This window comes from Microcaecilia unicolor, chromosome 4, assembly GCF_901765095.1.
Source record: "Microcaecilia unicolor chromosome 4, aMicUni1.1, whole genome shotgun sequence".
Taxonomy (NCBI): Eukaryota; Metazoa; Chordata; class Amphibia; order Gymnophiona; family Siphonopidae; genus Microcaecilia; species Microcaecilia unicolor.
The window spans coordinates 7,048,954-7,071,732 of NC_044034.1; the positions used below are offsets into that span (position 1 = coordinate 7,048,954).

General features: G+C 39.0%; 1 protein-coding gene across 1 annotated transcript in view; it reads right to left on the reverse strand.

The window, feature by feature from the left end:
• LOC115468266 (cytoplasmic FMR1-interacting protein 1) overlaps positions 1-22,779 on the reverse strand; it is a 129,621-nt gene that overhangs the window by 40,746 nt on the left and 66,096 nt on the right. The window contains exons 16-22 of the mRNA XM_030199840.1: positions 19,862-20,015; positions 8,623-8,779; positions 4,808-4,904; positions 1,930-2,006; positions 1,728-1,836; positions 1,418-1,537; positions 582-781 (exon numbers count right to left, since the gene is read on the reverse strand). Of these exons, the coding sequence (XP_030055700.1) occupies positions 582-781; positions 1,418-1,537; positions 1,728-1,836; positions 1,930-2,006; positions 4,808-4,904; positions 8,623-8,779; positions 19,862-20,015 (914 nt within the window). The remainder of the gene's footprint in view (positions 1-581; positions 782-1,417; positions 1,538-1,727; positions 1,837-1,929; positions 2,007-4,807; positions 4,905-8,622; positions 8,780-19,861; positions 20,016-22,779) is intronic.

The following is a 22,779-nucleotide window of genomic DNA, read 5'->3' on the forward strand; positions in this document are numbered from 1 at the left end:
AAGCCCAGCATCCTGTTTCCAACAGTGGCCAATCCAGGTCACAAATACAAGGCAAGATCCCAAAAATGTACAAAACATTTTATACTGCTTATCCCAGAAATAGTGGATTTTCCCCAGTCCAATTTAATAATGGTCTATGGACTTTTCCTTTAGGAAGCCGTCCAAACCTTTTTTAAACTCTGCTAAGCTAACCGCCTTTACCACATTCTCTGGTAACAAATTCCAGAGTTTAATTACACGTTGAGTGAAGAAAAATTTCTCTGATTCGTTTTAAATTTACTACTTTGTAGCTTCATCGCATGCCCCCTAGTCCTAGTATTTCTTGCTGAATTAAGAAATGAATCAGTGAGTGACACCAACGAGGTTAGTGGTATAGCTATCATCAATGGGAGATCAGTTATTTTGATATTTTGAGAGAGCTCTCTAAAGGAATCCAGTGTCTCTGGGAGGCTAAGAAATTTCAAGGCATATATATTCTGATAAGCTGGTTACTTTACTTGTGTGAACATTCAGAACAAATACAACTTATGCTGTTTTCTAAAATGACTAATGTGAGCAGGAAGACAAACTGTCCTGCTCACCTATAAGTGGAGCCATTGTAGCAGTAGTTTGGAAGGAAATCATAGTTGAGCTCCCAGAAGACATGAAGAGTGATTCTTCCATATGGTGCAGACACATTATGATTGGCTTCTCTGAACATAGCATCAAAGTCATCCAAAGTTAAGTACGTCCTCAGCAGTTTATGTGTCAGCCTGTTAACTTCCATTAGCCCGTCTAGCTCCTGAACACAAGGAGAAAAAGGGGTAGCGAGTTTAAAATGCACCATTGTGCTATATGGTATAGAACAAATCAAAGAAAGATCATCTTTTTGCCTTGGAAGGTTCCTTCAGCTCCTTTGGGCTTCCAGCTTATTCAGAACCAGGAGCAACACCAAGACCTGCATCTGCAAATGATTTTTTTCTCTATTTTCTAACGCCTCTCTAAGACTAGCAACTGCAGGGACTTGTCTTTATTGAGAGGCCCCTAGCAACAGCTACCTCAAGAGCCCACCGGCTCTGCTCCGGGTGGCAACTAAGCTAGGTACGTCTCTGATCTGATTTCCCATCCCTTTTTTGAAGCTACTGTATTGTGCCCCAATGTTGTTGCAATCACTATAGAACTGATGGGATGCAGGCCTGGAGCAGCTGCAGCAGTGGGCTGAAAAAACATGAAAGCCAGGTTCAAACCCCACTGCTACTCCTTCTAACCCTGGGCAAGTTATTTAACTCTCTCTATTGACTCAGGTACAAAGAGATTGCAAGCTCTCCAGAGACAAGAAACCACCTACTGTATCTGAATGTAACACACCTGGAGCTACTATTGATGAAAGGCACAAGTTAAATCCAAAAGCAGAACACTAACATTGCGCAATACTTACCACAATAGAGGTCAAGTCTTCACTTTCAAAACGACCAAGTGCCAGTTCCAGTGATTTGTACATAGCTGCTGAAATCCTCTGAGTAATCAAGCGATTGAGGTCTATGGACCTACCTAGAAGCTAGATGAAAACATAAAACAGCTTTAAGCAGAGATTATTTTAGAACGTCATCCCATTTCCTATCGTCATGTAAGGTTGAGGGATCCACTCACTTCTCAGACACAATTCCCCTGAGATACCAGGTCCACTATTCCCAATAATTCTGAACAAAGTTCCATGTACGAGATTCCAGAACCACAGCTGAACTAACCTGTACATGCCTCTGTTTCATTAGTGTTCCATACCGGTTGGAGGGTGGCAGTGGAATAGTTGCTCCATGGTTTTTGCATTCTGCACGCAAACGTTTGTCTAAAAGCAGACTTGTGAAAGAAAATCATCCAAATTACACTAAGGTACAGTAGAAATCAATTTTAATGTATTTTAAAAAGTTGAATACAGAACACCTTACATACCCTCCTGCCATGATCTTGTAATATGCAAATATTTGGTCAGCTAACTTGTAGACAAATTGATCGAAACATAAATTCACCTGAAAACAGATAACAGAATAAAAATAAATGCTCAACTATAGTAAAGTGAATCTGAACAAATGCAACATTCACAGACCTGTAATTCCGCATTTTTAGGTATAACTTGTCTGGAATGTTTTTACGTTTAGGGAGCGTGCCAGGTGCCCTTGACCTGGATTGGCCACTGTCGGTGACAGGATGCTGGGCTAGATGGACCTTTGGTCTTTCCCAGTATGGCACTACTTATGTACTTATGTACTTATACCTTTAAGGGCACAATTCTGGAGCACAGTGCCAATGTGAAGTGTCCAAAAAGGTCCCTATTTCATAAAGGTAATAAATATGAACCTTTATAAAAGAGAAGTACTCCTTATAGTACATAAATTCCACAAATTTAAACCTACATGACTGTTGTATAAAATACACGTATACATCGCAACTTTGCTCAAACTATGCCCAGATGGCAAAAAAGTGAGATCTTGCGGACCACCTGCTTTCACACATGTAAACTTCTACACAATCTCAGAAACCATTTGTTGATCTGCTTTAATAGGTGTTTTCGGTAGGGGGCAAGATTGATCAGGCACACAAGTGGTTGGCATCATGACCCACTGCCAAGATGAATACTTTTAATCAGAGCTCAGAACATTATGTAAAGTCCCAAACACGTGAAATCCTTCCACATTCATTAGTCTCCTCAGTTTCAGAATTAGTTTCATTGCTCAAGAATTAATGCAGCTCTGTATGATCAATCTCGTCATCAACAGAAAACACCTATTAACACCTGCTTCTCCTTCGTAGGCACACAACTATGGAATGCACTACCCAAAAATCTTAATATTTTTTTCTTTTCTTACATTTGTACCCCGCGCTTTCCCACTCATGGCAGGCTCAATGCAGCTTACATATTATATACAGGTACTTATTTGTACCTGGGGCAATGGAGGGTTAAGTGACTTGCCCAGAGTCACAAGGAGCTGCAGTGTTAATTGAACTCAGTTCCCCAGGACCAAAGTTCACCACTAGGCCACTCCTCAACTCCATATCAATTCAGAACCATCTAAATTTCAGAAAATGACTGAAGACCACCCTGTTCAAGAAGGCTTACCTTCCAGACTCAACCTAACTTACTTCTTCTTTGTTACAGCAAAATTCATGGACTCTATTACCTTTAATTATCTTTTTATTATCTCTGTTGTTTTATACATTGCATATTCGATTAATTGTATTTTACTAACTGTAGCCTGCACTACGGTATTGTGTAAGCCACATTGAGCCTACAACTAGTGGGAAAATGTGGGGTATAAATGTGTTAAATAAATAAATAAAGATGAACAATGCTTTTTTTCGTCAACAAGCAGAAACTGATCTAGGCACACAAGTGGTGACTCCCAAGTTCAGAGCTGCTCATCTGTTTATATATTGTACATTTTATAGGAGCAGCCCACACACCAAGAAAAGGTCCAAGATTTTGCAGTACCATGCATACTGCAGTATGATAGGCTGAAACAGTGCTGAGATGAATTGTGACAACAGAGGTATGTTAATAGTGGGACTCTGCCATGTGTGATGGAAACCTTTTTCCATTTAAAAGCGTAGTACATCTGGTAGATGGTTTTCTTGTGGCAACGTGTGTATCCGAAATCTGCTGCTCAGATTCCGAACTCTGAGTAATAGAGATCTGATACTAGGACTAGGGGGCATGTGATGAAACTACAGTGTAGTAAATTTGAAACAAATAGGAGAAATTTTTCTTCACCCAACGCATAATTAAACTCTGGAATTCGTTGCCAGAGAACGTGGTGAAGGCAGTTAGCTTGGAAGAGTTTAAAAAGGGGTTGGATGGTTTCCTAAAGGACAAGTCCATAGACCGCTACTAAATGGACTTGGGAAAAATCCACAATTTCGGGAACAACTTGTATAACATGTTTGTACGTTTGGGTAGCTTGCCAGGTGCCCTTGACCTGGATTGGCCGCTGTCGGGGACAGGATGCTGGGCTCGATGGACCCTTGGTCTTTTCCCAGTGTGGCATTACTTATGTACTTATGGTAGGCCTCACTCTAAATGATCAATGATGGGAATATTGGCAGCCTGAAAGGGAGAAGAACTGTGAACCTTTTTTTAGCACAGGGTACCAGTTCTGTTGAGGTCTGTTTAGTGCTACAAGGATCACATTGCTAGATCTGTTTAAACTTGTACACGGTTTTCACTTTGAGTGGAAAGGAGGAATGAAGGGATAAACAAAACAGAGGAAAGGGACAAGGGGCTGAAATAAAAGCATCACCTGACAGTTGACTGGAGGATGGGAGTATCTATGGTAGAGCTTGTGAATAGGTCTATTTGAGGGGTCCTCCAAACCTTAAAATAGGTGAAGATTTCTCTGATCCAGAGAACATTTGTGTGGTTAATAAGAACATCTGAATTGCCAAACTCGGACAGACCGAAGGTCCATCAAGCCCAGTATCCTGTTTCCAAAGGTGGCTAATCCAAGTTGTAAGTACCTGACAAGATCCCAAAACTGTACATTTTATGCTGCTTAAGCACAGCAAACTCATTAAAGGAGTTCAACATTTTGCCTTCAGATCCTTAAAATTAGATCGAAATGAAAAGACCAGATGACTGAAGCAAGGAAGCCAGCCGGCCAGCGTGTTTGCTATATGCAATTGGCAGCAGTATCTGGACGGCTAAGCTGGTCTGTCACTGAGAAAATCTGCTCTGTAGCTGAATTATTCACGTTACAAATCAATTTCCCCAAACTCAATACATCACAATAATTGCTTTTTCAAGTAGGTTACTATTTGAAGTGCAATCATATCTTACCTCAGCTTCAATTTCATCATAAAGAAACTGTTTCTTGAACTTTGTGAGTGCGTAATGTGCGCTGTCATTGTAAAGATCCAAGGAGTAGAGAACATACCTAAACGATAATAATAAAAAAAAATGTTTTGCTTGATGTGACACAAAGTGATAAGTTTATGAACAAGGGCTGGCTGATTGGACTTATAACCTGTCTTGCTAATAAATGTATCCAAAACAACAATAAAACCCAACTACGAGAATCACAGAAAGCATGAGAGGGAAACAACTGACCTGCTTTGTGACAAATGGCTAAGAAGAGAAGAACATTAATGGAAGCTTTACCAGGGGAACTCACTGGCAAGTGAAGGTTCTAAGACCTGCTTTTACAGGAAGCAAACTGTGCCAAAATGGGTGGCTAGCGAATGAGATCAACAGTATACATTACATGCAGTTTACCTGGATTTCAACAAAGTTTTTGATACTATTTCATGTAAGGTGAGCAACTTAGATCAGGGTTTTTTAACCTCTACGAAGCCCCTTAAGCCATGTGTTCACCAGTGACTACTGACAGCTACATATGGCGTTGTTAGCCACGAACAGTACCGACTGCTATTATGTCATTAAAATTACAGTATTACAGTTATACAAGTCACACAAAGCTACATACATCGTACAAAATATTTTTGAATAAAATGGCCATTTATAAATGATACATACTAGATTTGAAGACCCTTCTCTACACCATGTCTGACCTCTTCCTGCACCTCCAACAGTGGTTAAGAACTCCTGACCTAAAGGTAGGTGCCATGATGCCGACATAGATTAGAGAAAGGCTGAGTGACAGACCAGAGGGGATAGTGGTAAATGGAATTAATTTCAAGGAGAGAAGGGTGGTTGAGTGCTTTGGAGATCTACCATGGTACAGTTCACTATCTTTGTAGAAGGCTTAGGAGTAGTCTAGTGGTCAGAGCAGCAGGTTATGAACCAGGGAAGCCAAGCTACAAATCCCATGAATGCTCCTTATGATAAAAACATATGAATACCCATACTGGGTCAGACCAATGGTCTGTCCAGCCCAGTTTCAACAGCGGCCAATCCAGGTCACAAGTACCTGGAAAAAACCCAAACAGTAGCAACATTCCACGCTATCAATCCCAGGGCAATCAATAATTAAAAGTCCCAAAGAAAATTTGTAAATGCGGGGGCCAATCAATTATACAACAGGTACACAACCCCAGTGCAACAGGTACTTGAATTTGTTAGGTAGCAATCAAAGATTAAAAATGCACACAGTAGCGAAGCCTCGGAGGTAACTCTCTTCAAACAGGGTACACAGCCCTGTGCCTTACCTAAATCAACATTGGCTCCAATTGCTAATGTGAAGTATAAATACTTTTATTGAAATCTAACGTGTTACCTAGGACTTATCACCGACTCGGGCCATGTTTCGATTACCCTGAATCAGGGTGATAGCCCTAACAAAAACGCCGGCAAACTTCCTTGGTGTTCAAAACTTTCAAAATGGCATGTGCACCCTCCAATGGCACTGGCCACTCTCCAATTTTCAGGTACTAAGGACGATTTTAACGTCAGGTAATCCCTTACTTTCATCAACTGTGCTACAACTTTGTCCGTTCAAAAGTTTTCAGTGTAACTGGTCCCGTATTATGGAATGCCCTTCCCCCAGATCTACAATTAGAACAATCCTTCAAAAAATGTAACCTTCCTATTCGTTGATGCCTTCCCTATCTACTAGGCCTTTATGGTGAGTTGACTTGACTCAGCAACACTAAGCCTTTGCTGCCTGTAGCCCTGCTCATTTCCTCTCCTGTCAAAAATGTAGTTCACCCTTATTTATAACTCTTTAATATTCCTTTTTTTCTCTCTCACTGTTTCTCACTTTTTATCTGTCTCGTTGTAAACTGCATAGATAGTATTTAATCATAGGTGGTATATGAAACCCTTAATAAATCTGAAACATGACACTATAATGAAAAGAAATGAAGTGTTACAAACTTCTTAGCATGTGCTTATTTCCCAACTAAGCCAATCGACAACGGAGTCCAACTGTGGTGTGCAAACCCTCAAGTTTACCAGGCAGGCATATGAGAAGACAAGTACTGACAGTGTGTTTCCATTGTCTGGCTGACCCCACAAGGGTACTGTAGATCACCTCTGAAGCACCAGCGCCATTCATCAAATGTGCACTGGTCACAGCCCAATGGCAATTGGTTTAGCAGTGACCACAATCAACATGGACAACAGTCAGGTTGTTGACTTGCCAGATCTTGAACAAGTCCAGAGTTGCATGTGTTTGTAGCTGACCATCTCTTGTGCCACAGAGTACCTATGGTCAAGTTTGAGGCTGGAAGGTAGATCCAGACTGGGTTTCTCAACAGCAGACATCTTGGAGATCAGTTGTAAATGTTGTGGTAAAGTGTAAGCTCTTGGCTCTGAACGAGTAACCTAGTTGTAGCACTCCAATGACAAAAGTGACTTTGTGGAATTAACAGGTGTGGGAGCTAAAATGTTAAAGGACTCCAACAAATTATGGGACAAGGAGAGTATCCGTACTTGAAAAAGTGAAGGGTAGCAGAAACATGACCTAGAAGCATCAAAGGCAATGGGGGTAGTCAAGGACTAACCTACATGAAATAGCAGTTACTCCAGCAAGAGTAATGGTATGACTGCAATGGGCCTCCAACACAGCACTGGAGTAACCTATACAAAGTGGTGGGTACAACTCTGACTTCTAAAAAGGTATTGAGTGACCATAGTTAAACCCCAAAATTCAATGAGTTTAAATGTTATATTTTTGGTTTTATCATCATTAATTTTGGTTTTCCTTAGTGAGAAAAGGAAGTGAGATTTAGTGAGTTTTACAATAATTTACAAACAATCCTCCTCCCCTATGTACTGAATCATGACTTTGTTAGCTGAATTTTACTGATGTATTAGATTATCGATACCGTAGGTATTAATTTTTTTTAAACACTTGATTTAAGAAAGACTGTGTATAACATAAGAAAATTTTAACAAAACTTATAGCTTTACTCTATTTTAAACCCCTTCCTTAAATTACACATGGATACATGGATCAACCCGGTGCCATTTCAGAGCTTATAGCAAAACTGTTCCATGGTTAGGAACCCTAGGATGACAAGTTTTCATCTCTCCAAAGTAAAGATTGCAACAATTACCTTCATTACAACATGTTATGCGTACTCTCCTAGATTTCTACTACTACTTATCACTTCTATAGCGCTACAAGGCATACGCAGCGCTGTACACCATACATGAAAAGACAGTCCCTGCTCAAAGAGCTCACAATCTAAATAGGATGGACAAACAGACAGAACAACTAAGAGGTAAGGGAATTAAAGAGGTGGGGATAAAAGGGTACAGGGCAAGTGAGTAGTGGTTAGGAGTCAAAAGCAGTGTTAAAGAGGTGGGCTTTTAGCCTGGATTTAAAAATGGCCAAAGACGGGGGCTAGACGTAGAGGCTCGGGAAGTCTATTCCAGGCGTGAGGTGCAGTGAGATAAGTCAGTGACAGGGTGTGCGGAATTCAAATATTGATAGCAATCTAACGAGCTGTAATGTGATCGCTTTTGCTTTGGCCTACTGGACTGAGACCACCATCTCATTTCATATAAGCAGCCCAAGTGGCCTACAAATAGCTTAAAGTTACTACACCAAAAGGAAAGAACAAAACACAAAGCAGTTACGACATGAACTCAATAACCACGAAAGTATCTGCTATGCCCTGAACATTACACTTATTAACATGCTGCTACTCAGTAAAAGAACTGAAGAAAATAACAGATATGGGCCTTACTCCATCATTGATGCTTCTTTGGTTTCTAAGATGTGGTCAGTCAGAATCCACGGCATCGACATCTCAATAGGGAACTGAATTCTTCTGCCCATAGTCAGCTCCAAGAAAAATTCCCTGAACCACAGCTGTGAAAGGTCGCAGCATTGCTGGAGGGTTTCTTAAACATAAATTACTATCATGTTAGAATTGAAAATAATATAAAATGCTACAGCACACTTTAAAACAACAAACTAAGTGATAAGACACTTATTATAAGGTTTCAGTTAGTGAAATTATGGGGCCCTTTTACTAATGCAGGCAGTAACATGGACCCACACTACTGTCTTCTGTGGCAAAAAGACAGCCATCACAGTACGAAAACCTAATGCAGGAGCGGGTAGGAGATTGGCGTAACGTGGGCAGTGGAGGAGTGACCAGGTGTGACTGGTAATGCCACAGGTCTGTATCGCAAACTGGCCGTCACAACTGCTGAAGGTGCAGCCAAACTTACAATCACCTCAAGAGAGGCCGTAACTGCAGCTGCGAAACAGAAGTCCAGTAGCACGGTTGCTTAAAAACTAATGGAGCGGAGCGCTGCCCTGGCCTCCCTATTCCCCACCTAAGGTTGCAACCCTTCCCACACTTCCCCTCAATTAACAAATCCAACCCCCATCTAGTCAGGAACCCCAAAACTCAAATTTTACAACCCCATTCTCAAATATAAGCCTCTCAACTGCCCCGGTTAAGCCCCCAACTCAAAACCCCACCCCTCAAGAACACTGATCCCTCAAGTCAAGCCCCTCCACTAAGCCCAGGGATCTACCAGTATTGGTGGTACAGTGGGCCTCAGGTGGCAGTGATCCCCCTTTGTTGCCAACTGGGTCAGTGCCAGAACCCAAAATGATTCTGGTGACTCCTAACGGTAGTCTCACAGGCATCAGCAGTATATGGAAGGATGATTTCTAGGGTTAATACCATTAGGGAAATTAGCTGTCAGTAAGACTCAAAAGCCATTTTATTAGCAGTAAAAACATACTTGAGTTATGCTTTAGAATTTCTACAACTAGAACTTTGCACGTTATGTCAATGTCAATACAGCTCATTTCCCTGATAGGATTCAATGCGGTGTACAATAATACAAAAAATAACAGACTGTCACAAATTTACAATATGAATTAACAGAATAAAAGCAGTCTTCACTAGTGCTCCTAACATGATTACATCTCAAGATCGATCAAACAACAAAAGTTTTAACCATTTTCCTAAACAATAAGAAATTTTGTTCCATTCTAATACAGAGAGGAAATGAATTCCAAAGGGATACTTATGCCCATTAATGAAAAAAATAGTGTTAGAACTTTAGAGCAACGCACATTTTGGAAAGGAGGAGGGCATCTCTGAGACCTGGTGGAAGGAGGATAACCAGTGGGACACTGTCATACCGGGGTACAAATTATATCGTAGTGATAGGGTGAATCGGATTGGTGGAGGGGTAGCATTGTATATTAACGAGAGCCTTGAATCAAATAGATTGAAAATTCTGCAGGAAACAAAACACTCCTTGGAATCACTGTGGATTGAAATTCCATGTGCAAAGGGGAAAAGGATAGTGATAGGAGTGTACTACCGTCCGCCTGGCCAGGACGAACAGACGGATGCGGAAATGTTAAAGGAAATCAGGGACGCAAACAAACTGGGCAACACAATAATAATGGGGGATTTCAATTACCCGCATATAGACTGGGTTAATGTAACATCTGTACACGCAAGGGACATAAGATTTCTTGATGAAATCAAGGACAGCTTCATGGAACAGCTAGTTCAGGAGCCGACAAGAGAAGGAAAAATACTAGACTTAGTCCTTAGTGGTGCTCATGATCTAGTGCAGGGGGTAACGATACAAGGGCCGCTTGATAACAGTGATCATAATATGATCGGTTTTGATATTGGCATTGAAGGAAGTGAAACTAGGAAATCAAGTACGCTAGCGTTTAACTATAGAAAAGGTGATTACGACAAAATGAGAAAAATGGTGAAAAAAAGACTGAAAGGAGCAGCTCGCAGAGTAAAAAACTTGCATCAGGCGTGGATGCTGTTTAAAAACACCATCCTGGAGGTTCAGGACAAATATATTCCACGTATTAGAAAAAAGGGAAAAAAGACTAAACGTCAGCCGGCGTGGCTAAACAGTAAGATAAAGGAAATCATTAGAGCCAAAAAACAATCCTTCAGAAAGTGGAGAAGAGAACCAACTGAAAGTAACAGGATAGATCATAAGGAATGCCAAGCCAAATGCAAAGCGGAGATAAGGAGGGCAAAAAAGGACTTTGAGAAGAAATTAGCGTTGGAAGCAAAAATACATAGTAAAAATGTTTTTAGATACATTAAAAGCAGGAAACCGGCCAAAGAGTCGGTTGGGCCGCTGGACGAAAATGGTGTTAAAGGGGCGATCAAGGAGGACAAAGCCGTAGCGGAGAAATTAAATGAATTCTTTGCTTCGGTCTTCACCGAGGAGGATTTGGGGGGGGACACCGGTGCCGGAAAGAATATTTGAAGCGGGGGAGTCGGAGAAACTAAACAAATTCTCTGTAACCTTGGAGGATGTAATGGGTCAGTTCAGCAAGCTGAAGAGTAGTAAATCACCGGGACCTGATGGTATTCATCCCAGAGTATTAATAGAACTAAAAAATGAACTTGCGGAGCTACTGTTAGAAATATGCAATCTGTCCCTAAAATCGAGTGTAGTACCGGAAGACTGGAGGGTAGCCAATGTTACTCCGATTTTTAAGAAGGGTTCCAGAGGAGATCCGGGAAATTATAGACCGGTGAGTCTGACGTCGGTGCCGGGCAAGATGGTGGAGGCTATTATTAAGAATAAAATTGCAGAGCATATACAAAAACATGGACTGATGAGACAAAGTCAGCACGGATTTAGTGAAGGGAAGTCTTGCCTCACCAATCTAATGCATTTTTTTGAGGGGGTAAGCAAACATGTGGACAATGGGGAGCCGGTTGATATTGTATATCTGGATTTTCAGAAGGCGTTTGACAAAGTGCCGCACGAAAGACTCCTGAAGAAATTGCAGAGTCATGGAATCGGAGGTAGGGTATTATTATGGATTAAGAACTGGTTGAAAGATAGGAAGCAGAGAGTAGGATTGCGTGGCCAGTATTCTCAGTGGAGGAGGGTAGTTAGTGGGGTCCCGCAGGGGTCTGTGCTGGGTCCGTTGCTTTTTAATGTATTTATAAATGACCTAGAGATGGGAATAACTAGTGAGGTAATTAAATTCGCCGATGACACAAAATTATTCAGGGTCGTCAAGTCGCAGGAGGAATGTGAACGATTACAGGAGGACCTTGCGAGACTGGGAGAATGGGCGTGCAAGTGGCAGATGAAGTTCAATGTTGACAAGTGCAAAGTGATGCATGTGGGTAAGAGGAACCCGAATTATGGCTACGTCTTGCAAGGTTCCGCGTTAGGAGTTACGGATCAAGAAAGGGATCTGGGTGTCGTCGTCGATGATACGCTGAAACCTTCTGCTCAGTGTGCTGCTGCGGCTAGGAAAGCGAATAGAATGTTGGGTGTTATTAGGAAGGGTATGGAGTCCAGGTGTGCGGATGTTATAATGCCGTTGTATCGCTCCATGGTGCGACCGCACCTGGAGTATTGTGTTCAGTACTGGTCTCCGTATCTCAAAAAAGATATAGTAGAATTGGAAAAGGTACAGCGAAGGGCGACGAAAATGATAGTGGGGATGGGACGACTTTCCTATGAAGAGAGGCTGAGAAGGCTAGGGCTTTTCAGCTTGGAGAAGAGACGGCTGAGGGGAGATATGATAGAAGTGTATAAAATAATGAGTGGAATGGATCGGGTGGATGTGAAGCGACTGTTCACGCTATCCAAAAATACTAGGACTAGAGGGCATGAGTTGAAGCTACAGTGTGGTAAATTTAAAACGAATCGGAGAAAATTTTTCTTCACCCAACGTGTAATTAGACTCTGGAATTCGTTGCCGGAGAACGTGGTACGGGCAGTTAGCTTGACGGAGTTTAAAAAGGGGTTAGATAGATTCCTAAAGGACAAGTCCATAGACCGCTATTAAATGGACTTGGAAAAATTCCGCATTTTTAGGTATAACTTGTCTGGAATGTTTTTACGTTTAGGGAGCGTGCCAGGTGCCCTTGACCTGGATTGGCCACTGTCGGTGACAGGATGCTGGGCTAGATGGACCTTTGGTCTTTCCCAGTATGGCACTACTTATGTTATGTACTTATGAAGTGTGAACTGATTCTATAAACGAAGTGAAAGTTTAGGCAGAGAAACAGAAGCAAATATTTATCAATAATTCAGAAGTACAACCATTCAAAATCTGAAACAGCAGACAAGATGTTTTAAGTAAGGTTCACTCATAGATCAGAAGCCAATGAAGTTTTGCAATATAAGGAAATATATTATTGAACTTGCTAAGTTTAAAGATCATTCTTTTTTTTTTCAAGATTTTTTTTATTGATTTTAGTACAATGTAAATAGTACATAACATTAACCAAAAGAAATAAAGATGCATTATGGAGATATATAATGGATTATAGTGTGCCAAGGAATTATATAATTATAGTTATAATAGTAATCTAAGATAGGTAGTTATCATTTATGTAGTTTCATTTGTAATGGAATCAAGATAGGAAGCAATTGGAGACCATACAGTATTTGTTTTAATTATTGATCCTGTGAATGTGGCGGAAGCCAATTCTAGCTTGTGGTACATTAGAACAGATTGCCACCAGAAATGTTCATTTAACACTGAAGAGGTTTTCCAATTATTTAGAATCATACGTTGTGCTATAGTAACTAATATGTCAAACAATTTGTAATTATTGGGAGACAACGTGAATTCTGGAGAACAGGATTTCAAAATTATTAATGAAGAAGTTAGTGGAATATCTGAATCAAATATTTTACTAATGATGGTCCATATTGCTTTCCAAAATTTTAGAATATGAGGGCAATCAAATAACATGTGCAGTAATGTTCCACATGTTCCATTACAATGCCAGCATAGGTTTGTGGGGGTTAGACGTGCAGAGTGTAATTTCCTCGGTGTCCACACAGATCTATGGTAGAGGAAATACATTGATTGTAATATGTTAGCAGATGGTAATGGTTTGATGAGAGAGAGCCATAGTTTATCTTTAATGTGTTCAGGAACTAATATATGTATGTCATTCTCCCAAGTTTGTATTAGCGTGTTGTGTTTTTTATAGATGGAAGACAAGAATAGTTTGTATAATGCGGATGCTACATGTCCTGTGTGAAGTAGAGTCTCACAAAGTTGGAATATTGTGGGAGTTGAAGGAGAAGGAATTTTCTTTTTTTTACTAAATGATTTTATACATTGTGATATTTGTAGCCATCTGTAATATTGTGAAGAAGGAATATTATATTTAGTTTGGAGATCTGAGAATGAATTAATGGATTTTTCTTTGCTGTTATATATATCTTTGAGATACCAAATGTTACAATCAGACCATATTTTCCAATAAAAAGGTTTGTTATCTATAAGAAAATCTGGATTATACCATAGTGAGGAATGTAGAGATTTATTAAGTGGATGCTCAAGGATACCGTCTAGGTGTAAAAGGCATATTTTGGTGTTAGTGATGATTATATTTTCTTTTTGTGATGCACTTAATGTAGATGTAAGAAGATGGGGAAGGTGAAAAGGTTGAACTATATTTTGTTCTATCGATAGCCAAGTAGGAGTATAATCAGTGTTAGTAGAAAACCATTGACATCCCTGCTGAGCTATGAAGGCTTTATGATAAAGCATAAAGTCTGGAAAAAGGATACCAAATTTTTCTTTTGGGGCTTTGAGTTTTTTTAATGAAATTCTGGATTGTTTAGATTTCCATAAGAAAGATGTTAGGAGTGTGTCTATTTGTTTGTAAAATGATGAATGAAATAATACAGGTATCATGCTGAGTATGTAATTGATTTTAGGCATTACCATCATTTTGATTGTTTCAATTCTTCCCCACCAAGAAATATTTAAGGGGTGCCATGATAAAAGAAGGTTTTTGAGAAAGGTCAATATGTTATTACAGTTAAATTTGATAGTGTCATGTATTGAGGAGTAGAGATCGATACCAAGATATCTAATTGATTTATTAGACCAGGATAGTTTGAAGGGATCAATCAAGTCTTTTGACATGAGAATGTTGAGTGGAAGGACTTCAGATTTGGATTGATTGATTTTGTAACCTGAGACAGCTGAGAAGTTATTAATGAGTGAAAGTAATGCCGGTATGGAAGAGGATGGATTGGTGATGTAAATAAGAATATCATCAGTATATGCTGATAATTTTGTATGATATACCGGTAATGTCAGGTTTTTCTTTTATTGCAATTAAGAGAGGTTCCAATACTAAGTTAAACAGGAACGGAGAAAGTGGACAACCCTGTCGGGTTCCTCGACCCATTGTGAAGGATCCCGACAGGGTATTATTTGCTATAATTTTTGCAGATGGGTTAGTATATAGTACTCTGACTTTATCGATGTAGTTATCAGGGGCTCCAAACCATTTAAGCACTGCAAATAAGAATTGCCATTCGACCCTGTCGAATGCCTTCTCTGCGTCTAGAGACATGGCCATGGCAGGGACAGGACAAGTTTTCGCTATTTGGGAAATGTGAAAGAATAGTCTTGAGTTATCTGTGATGAGCCTGTTTGGCATAAATCCAACTTGCGAGGGAGATATTATTTTTCCAATTATTTTTTTTAATCTATTAGAGAGAATTTTGGCAAATATTTTATAATCCGAATTAAGAAGAGATATTGGTCTATAATTTTGGACTAGTTGGGGATCCTTATTTGGTTTGGGTATTACTGTTATTACAGCCTCAGAGAAATGATTGAAACTAGTTTCATTGGGAGATAAATTATTGAATAGACTCAGCAGATTCGGCGATAGAGAGTTTTTGAGAATCTTATACATTTCAACTGGGTATCCATCTGGTCCTGGGGCTTTTCCAGATGGGAGATCAGATAATGCGATCAGTAGTTCCTTCAATTCAATCGAATTAGATAATAAATTACTATCAGCTTGTGACCATTTAGGATGAGATAAAGGAGAGAGGAAAGCTTCTATTTCTTTTGAATCTCCAGTAAATTCAGATTGATATAGTTTTTGATAGAATTCAGAGAATGTCTGTAGGATATCCGGGGTAATAGTTGTTACTTTATTTTTATTATTTTTAATTGATGGTATTTGAATTTTGATACGTTTACGCTTAAGGTAATTGGCAAGAAGTTTACTGCTTTTATTACTTTCAAGATAGAATCTGGATTTGGTCTGAAAGATTTCTTCTCTAGCAAGACTAGTGCACAATTTATTATAAGCATATTTTAATTTATAAATAGAGTTTAGAAGATTCTGATCTGGATTTAGGAGATATTTTTGTTCATAGTCCTTTAGCTCAGTTTCCATATTTTTAATAAGAGTATTTTGTTGTTTTTTAATATGAGCTGATATTGAGATGAATTCTCCTCGCAGGGTAGCTTTAAATGACTCCCAGATGGTGATTGGGGCAGCTGTACCCGGAGGATTAAATTTAAAGAATTCTGATATGAAAGATTCTAACCGGGATTTGATAGACTCGTCTCTCAAAATCTGAGAGTTAAGTCTCCAAATTGGTGATTTTGATGTTTGTGCATTTGAAAATGCTATGTGAAGAGAGATGGGAGAATGATCTGATATGACTCTAGCGTGTATATCAGATTTTAAGACTTGTGGTAAGAGAGTAGCTGAGAGGAGAAAATAATCTATTCTTGAAAAGCTATTATGTGGTAGTGAATGGAAAGTAAACTCTTTGGTGTCGGGATGGAAAATTCTCCATGGATCAACCAAGTTGAATTGTGTCAAGAGGGATTTTAAAGTCTGAGCAGATTTTGTCTCAATTTTTTTTGCTGAGGAGTGTTTATCCATCCAAACATCTAGTGGAAGATTAAAATCTCCTGAGAAGCATATAGGCATTACTTTAAAGGACGATATATTTTTAAAAAGGGAGGAGAAGAATTCTGGAGAATCACAATTTGGTGCATATATGTTAACTAACAGTTTAAAGATCATTCTGAGATAGTCTGTATTAGAGAATTTAGAGAGTAAACCAAGGTAAAGTACATTACAATCATCTAAATGTGGCAAAATTAACATTTGAACCAATAAAGCAAATGCTCCTTGGTCAAAGTAAGATCTTAATAATCGGAAGTGTCTCAGCCTAAAAACAGTCTTCCGCAATAATTGATTTACTTGAGCACTGTAAGTCATGGATGAGTCAAGTATAACATTCAGTATTCTTGATTCTAACTCCACAGGTAAAACTTGATCCCTTGGCAAAATTGTTGAGGGACAGTAATATCTGAGTTTTTAAACCATGAAACCTGTGCTTTATCAGTTTAATTTCAGCTTATTAACTAAAGCCCAGTCTTGAATCCTATTGATACCTAAGGATTGCTAAGCAATTAGCAAAGTCTGTACACTGAAGAGAAATTATTTCCAGCAGCTGAGATTCAGCCTTACTCCAATTCCCTGGAGGACGATATATAAGTAGTAACCGTATTTGATTACGGTCTACAATGTTTATGTTTATTATGTATTTCTAAAACTACTTTTTCTGACTAGCAGATCAAAGCGGTGTACAAATCTAAAAACCAAACAGGAAAGACTCCACACAGCACAGCGAGCAAGCAACCAAATTAAGAAGTTAAAAAAAATCCAAATGAACAGTTGAGACATTCAAACCTGAGACAAGAGACATGAACTACTGTAAAATAGGTAAATCAGAAGATTTAAATCTGATAAAAGATTCCTCATTTTGAATGCATGGATGCAGGGCATTCCATAAGCAGGGAGCGAAAAAACAGAAAAGAGTATTCCATGTGGATTCAAATCTGGCCCACTTAGGGCCAGGCAGTATTAGTCTATGAGAATCTAGGGACCTTAAAGCCTGGGACAGTGGTGTGTAAGGAATTACAATCTGTGAAAGATAAGATGACAAATTATTATAATATGCTCTATGTGTCAAACACAAAATCTTAAACCTAATCCGACAGGTAAAAGGAAGTCAATGTAACCTATGAAACAATGGAGAGACATAGTCCCTACACCGAGCCCACACAACAACTGAATCACAGAGTTCTGTAATGTCTGTAACTTTTTTATCTGAGAAGGGGGAATATTAGAATATACTACGTTGCAATAATCGAGTATGGAAATAATAAATGCATGTATGAGAGTATTCATAGCTGAAAAAAATCAAAAAAATCTGAAATTGATCATGAAATCTTGAAGGTGGAAATTTTACTTATTTTTTTATTTTATTGCATTTGTATCCCACATTTTCCCACCTATTTGCGGGCTCAGTGTGGCTTACAATACATTGTATTAATGGAAGTACAATTTGTTACAACTCGATTGTGGTTACATTGTTATGCATTGAGTTTAAAACAGAGTCTACGTATCGTTAAGAGAATAGTACAATGGAACAAAACAATGGAACAAAGGAAGAACAACGGATACTGATAGGACTATAGAACAATAGCGCGAAAAACTTTCGGGTATAGCATTTTACCTGTAGATTGAGGTTTAAGTATGTTAAAATGAGAGTACAGATGAGAATGTGTTGATGTATTACTAACAGTGTGCGTAGACTTCATCTGAAAACTTGACTGGCTGGGTTGCCTCTAGGATCAGGTTTGGGAGCCACTGAGTTAGGGACTTAAGAGTCCTCTTACAAAGGCACGCTAACACGCCCATATATTTCTATGGGTGCCTCTAGTGTTTAGAATGCACCAATCATTAGAACACAATAAAACCGCTACTGTGCCTTTGTAAAAGACCCCTTAGTATGTGACATTCTCCGAGAGCAAACTGATAGACAATCTAACAAACTTCCACAAGTGTAAAAATACATAGATCTATGTATGTATTCAATTCTGGTCGCCGCATCGCAAGGAAGATATAGTAGAATTGGAAAAGGTGCAGCGAAGGGCGACTAAAATGATAGCGGGGATGGGACGACTTCCCTATGAAGAAAGACTAAGGAGGCTAGGGCTTTTCAGCTTGGAGAAGAGACGGCTGAGGGGAGACATGATAGAGGTATATAAAATAATGAGTGGAGTGGAACAGGTGGATGTGAAGCGTCTGTTCACGCTTTCCAAAAATACTAGGACTAGGGGGCATGCGATGAAACTACAGTGTAGTAAATTTAAAACAAATCGGAGAAATTCTTTCTTCACCCAACGCATAATTAAACACTGGAATTCGGCAGTTAGCTTAGCAGAGTTTAAAAAGGGGCTAGACGGTTTCCTAAAGGGCAAGTCCATAAATCACTACTAAATGGACTTGGGAAAAATCCACAATTCCAGGAATAACAAGTATAGAATCTTTGTACATTTGGGAAGCTTGCCAGGTGCCCTTGGCCTGGATTGGCCGCTGTCGTGGACAGGATGCTGGGCTCGATGGGTCTTTTCCCAGTGTGGCATTACTTATGTACTTATGGTTTATGGATGGAACACCAACCGGGATAGTCGAATTATATTCAGATACATTATCTAAATGGCCATTAAAAATATCCAAAAGAGTTAGACAAAGAAATAAAATCCAGCACATGATGGATAAATTGGTCGCTAGTGATAAATAATTAAAAAAACAAGTTAATTAAATAAAACTTAGTGTAAACCAAGGTCAGAACACAAACGTCCCAGTAACCTTTAAAGTTGTGTGTCCATTTAAGATGGCAGCTTAAATTTGGAAAGGAGAACTTTTTAATTACCTGAGACAAAAGTATATTTCTTTTCTTTATATTTGCACTAGAAACATCCCTGGGCAAAGAAAGCTCTAACAAAATACACAGTATGAAAATCAACAAAACATAATAGATTAAATATTCAATAATGGGAGACACTATTAAAGTTATGTCTTTCCCATTAAATTCACTGTCATTTATTCTGAATAGTTGGGGAATTAACTTGGTATACTATAAACAAGGTACAGCTATGTAAGTTCTAGCAAAGGCTGACACACAAAATCCACTAAATAGAAAATGTGCTGTACGTAATATAACTGATTATATGCAAACTTCACAAGTGAAATAACACTGCGTTATTACAAGAGAAACTGTAAGATGCATTTCATTAGATTTGACAAACCAAGGTAGAAATATTAGAACATGCTTGTTGGAGAACAGTTAGCTATATCTTACCACTGAAATTTATCAAATGAGTGTAGAAGAAAGATTCGCGGTGAAATTTTTCGATATCCAATATGGTGGGCCCCTCGAGGCTACTTCGCAAGGTTTTCTTGGCGCCACTTTTATCAGCAACGAGAGATTCTAACATAGTTCTCATCATGTAAAGCTGAATCATCAAATTAAAAAGTATTCATGGGGAAAAAAACAGAAAATATACACGACACATTAGTTAGGACATATTGAAGCAGTACAATATGAGCGACTGTTCTATTTCAAATTTTCCTGAAAATACCATTTGAAAATTGTTAGCCAGCGAACAATGTGGATCCCCTGCTTAAAGCAGAAATTTACCAGGGCAATCACTTGAAACAATTCTATACACCTGAAGCTCTTAAAAATTAGTTTTCAGAATGAACTAAATATTTGTAATGGAACAGATCACGTCACCGACAAGATGGAAACAAAAGTAAAGTCTTACCACCAAAGTTTAAAGAGGTGGATAGATGTAGGACTGTCTCAGAAACTTGTTTTACCACATACAATAGCTTTTCCATCCCAAGAGACTTTTTTTCAACAGCTCAACAGAATTAAAGGACTCTAAGTGCGAACCATGTAGAGCTAAAAACCAACAGACAGGGAAGGTAGGGGAAAGGGTTTGTTAGATACATTTTAAAATAAGAGAAAAAAAATAACCAGGGAGGAAAGGAAGGTGAAGGGAAAGACAAGCAGAAAAAAGTGCAAGTTAGACTATTAAGAGAATAACAAGAAACAATGCAAGTATGTACCAGGATTAATTAATTTCATAATGCGAGTCAACTTCAGTGAGAAGTCTCCGGTAAAAACATCAGTTACTGTAGATGAAATTTCACAACTCCCTTAAAATACTCAAACATGGTTAGTCTTCACCAGATAAAGTACAGAAAAGATATCAATCTGTAAGAACCAGGAAGGTGAAGAAATCCGTCCACTCAACAATAATGAAAGAGGAATAGAGAAAACAATACATTTACTAACACTCACTAAATGAAATGCATAGTAACAACCTAACACCTTCATATGCTAGCCTCACAGGAATAGGGGATCTGGGCATAGAGTGCAAATTCTATAAGAACGACAGATAAAATGTCATTGAGATATTGACTTTTATCAAGACTATCACCCAGACCCTGGATATCTAAAGCATGAAAAACCTTGTGACCCATACCACAGGGATAGTTTAAAATGTTAGTTGCTCGATACTTGGGCACTGGTAAATCAGTAGACGTGCTGTTAAACAACATCACTATTAGCAACCTAGGTAAAACCAAAATACAGGACAAGAAAATACTTCTTAAGTTTAATTTATTAAAACCAAGGATTAAGATTGGAAGGGTTGATTTTCACAACTACACAGGTATTTGCAGTGATTTTTGAAAACTGTCTTCAAAAGCATCCTCAAAAATGTAGGATTTGAATTTGGATAGAAATGGAGTCAGACACACCATCTCTGGACTGAAGGAGTGGCCTAGTGGTTAGAGCACCAGTCTTAACATCCAGAGGTGGTCGGTTCAAATCCCACTGCTGCTCCTTATTATCTTGGGCAAGTCACTCAACCTTCCATTGCCTCAGGTACAAAATTAGACTGTGAGCCCTCCTGGGACAGAGAAATACCCAGCGTACCTGAATATAACTCACCTGAAAAAGGTGTGAGCAAAATCCAAAACAAATCTTAGGACCCCTATTCCAAGCAAAGAATAGCAAAGCAAAAAGCGCTGGAATTGCAACTGCTAAAGAAGAAAAGGAACACAGTTAAAAAGCTACCCTTTCAATTAATGGAGTTCACCAAGAGGGTTATAGAGTGAGGTCAGTTAGGAGATGTAATGAGGTAAACGCACTCGTAAGAGAAACTTGACCTGTATGTGGAAAACGGTAGGAACCCAAAGTAGTGACTTGAGAAGAGATGTAATATGGGCAAACAGCACTGGTAGAAAAGTCACACAAGTAATCTCTGAATAGACTAGAGGGGAAAGAGTTAAGATGACCTGGGAGCAGGCTGCAGTCGTCCAAGATTTAGTAGCATGTTTGGAAAGGAAGGGACAAATTTTGGTGACACTACAGAGAAAAGAAATGACATATTAGCAGTGGCTTCGATCTGTGTAAAGGAAGAGACAAAGAAAAAACAACAACAAAAAAACTCATCCAGGCTGAGGGGAATGGATGAATAATAAAGCTGCTTACCCTATGGGGGGTGGGGGTCCTCTGGAATTGAGTGGGGGTATATTTGTGGATGCTTAACACCCAAATGTGCCAACTAATGTTGTTATAGTCACTGTAGTATACTTTTATGACCTGTGTACAAATTTTAATTTGGATTAAAGAAATCTGCACAGATGATACAACCTTAAAAAAATTACAGAGAGCATTGCTATAGTCCAGATTATTTTGGAGTTCCTGAAAAAAATTAAGTCTAGACAAGAAAATGTTTAAAATCCAGCCTAAAATGGTCAAACCATGGAATGGGTTGCCAGCTACCATCAGAAACCAGATTTGATGGATATGAGGCACTAGCGACCAGTGTGTCCACCTCTTTCATGAGTAGGTGAGAGAGTACAAATAAACTTGCAATGACGTTAGATTCTGAATTATTTTCCAGACATAAATTAACGTCTTCTAAAACAACCTTGGGAAAAATGAAGCATGGTAAGATATAGTATCATACAAGATATTCTGAATAACCCAAGAACCAGGAGGGCGATAGAAGTATGATTCCAACAGAACTAGAAGGGTTAATGGAGTCATCACAGAGTTGACAAATTATAGTTTCTAAACTGGGGACAAATTTGGAATCTATCATCTTCAAATTCAACAAGTTCTCGTATAGAACAGCAAATCTACTTCCTCGTTTTTTAGACCTAGGTTTATGAAGAATGCTGTAACCAGAAGGATAAAGC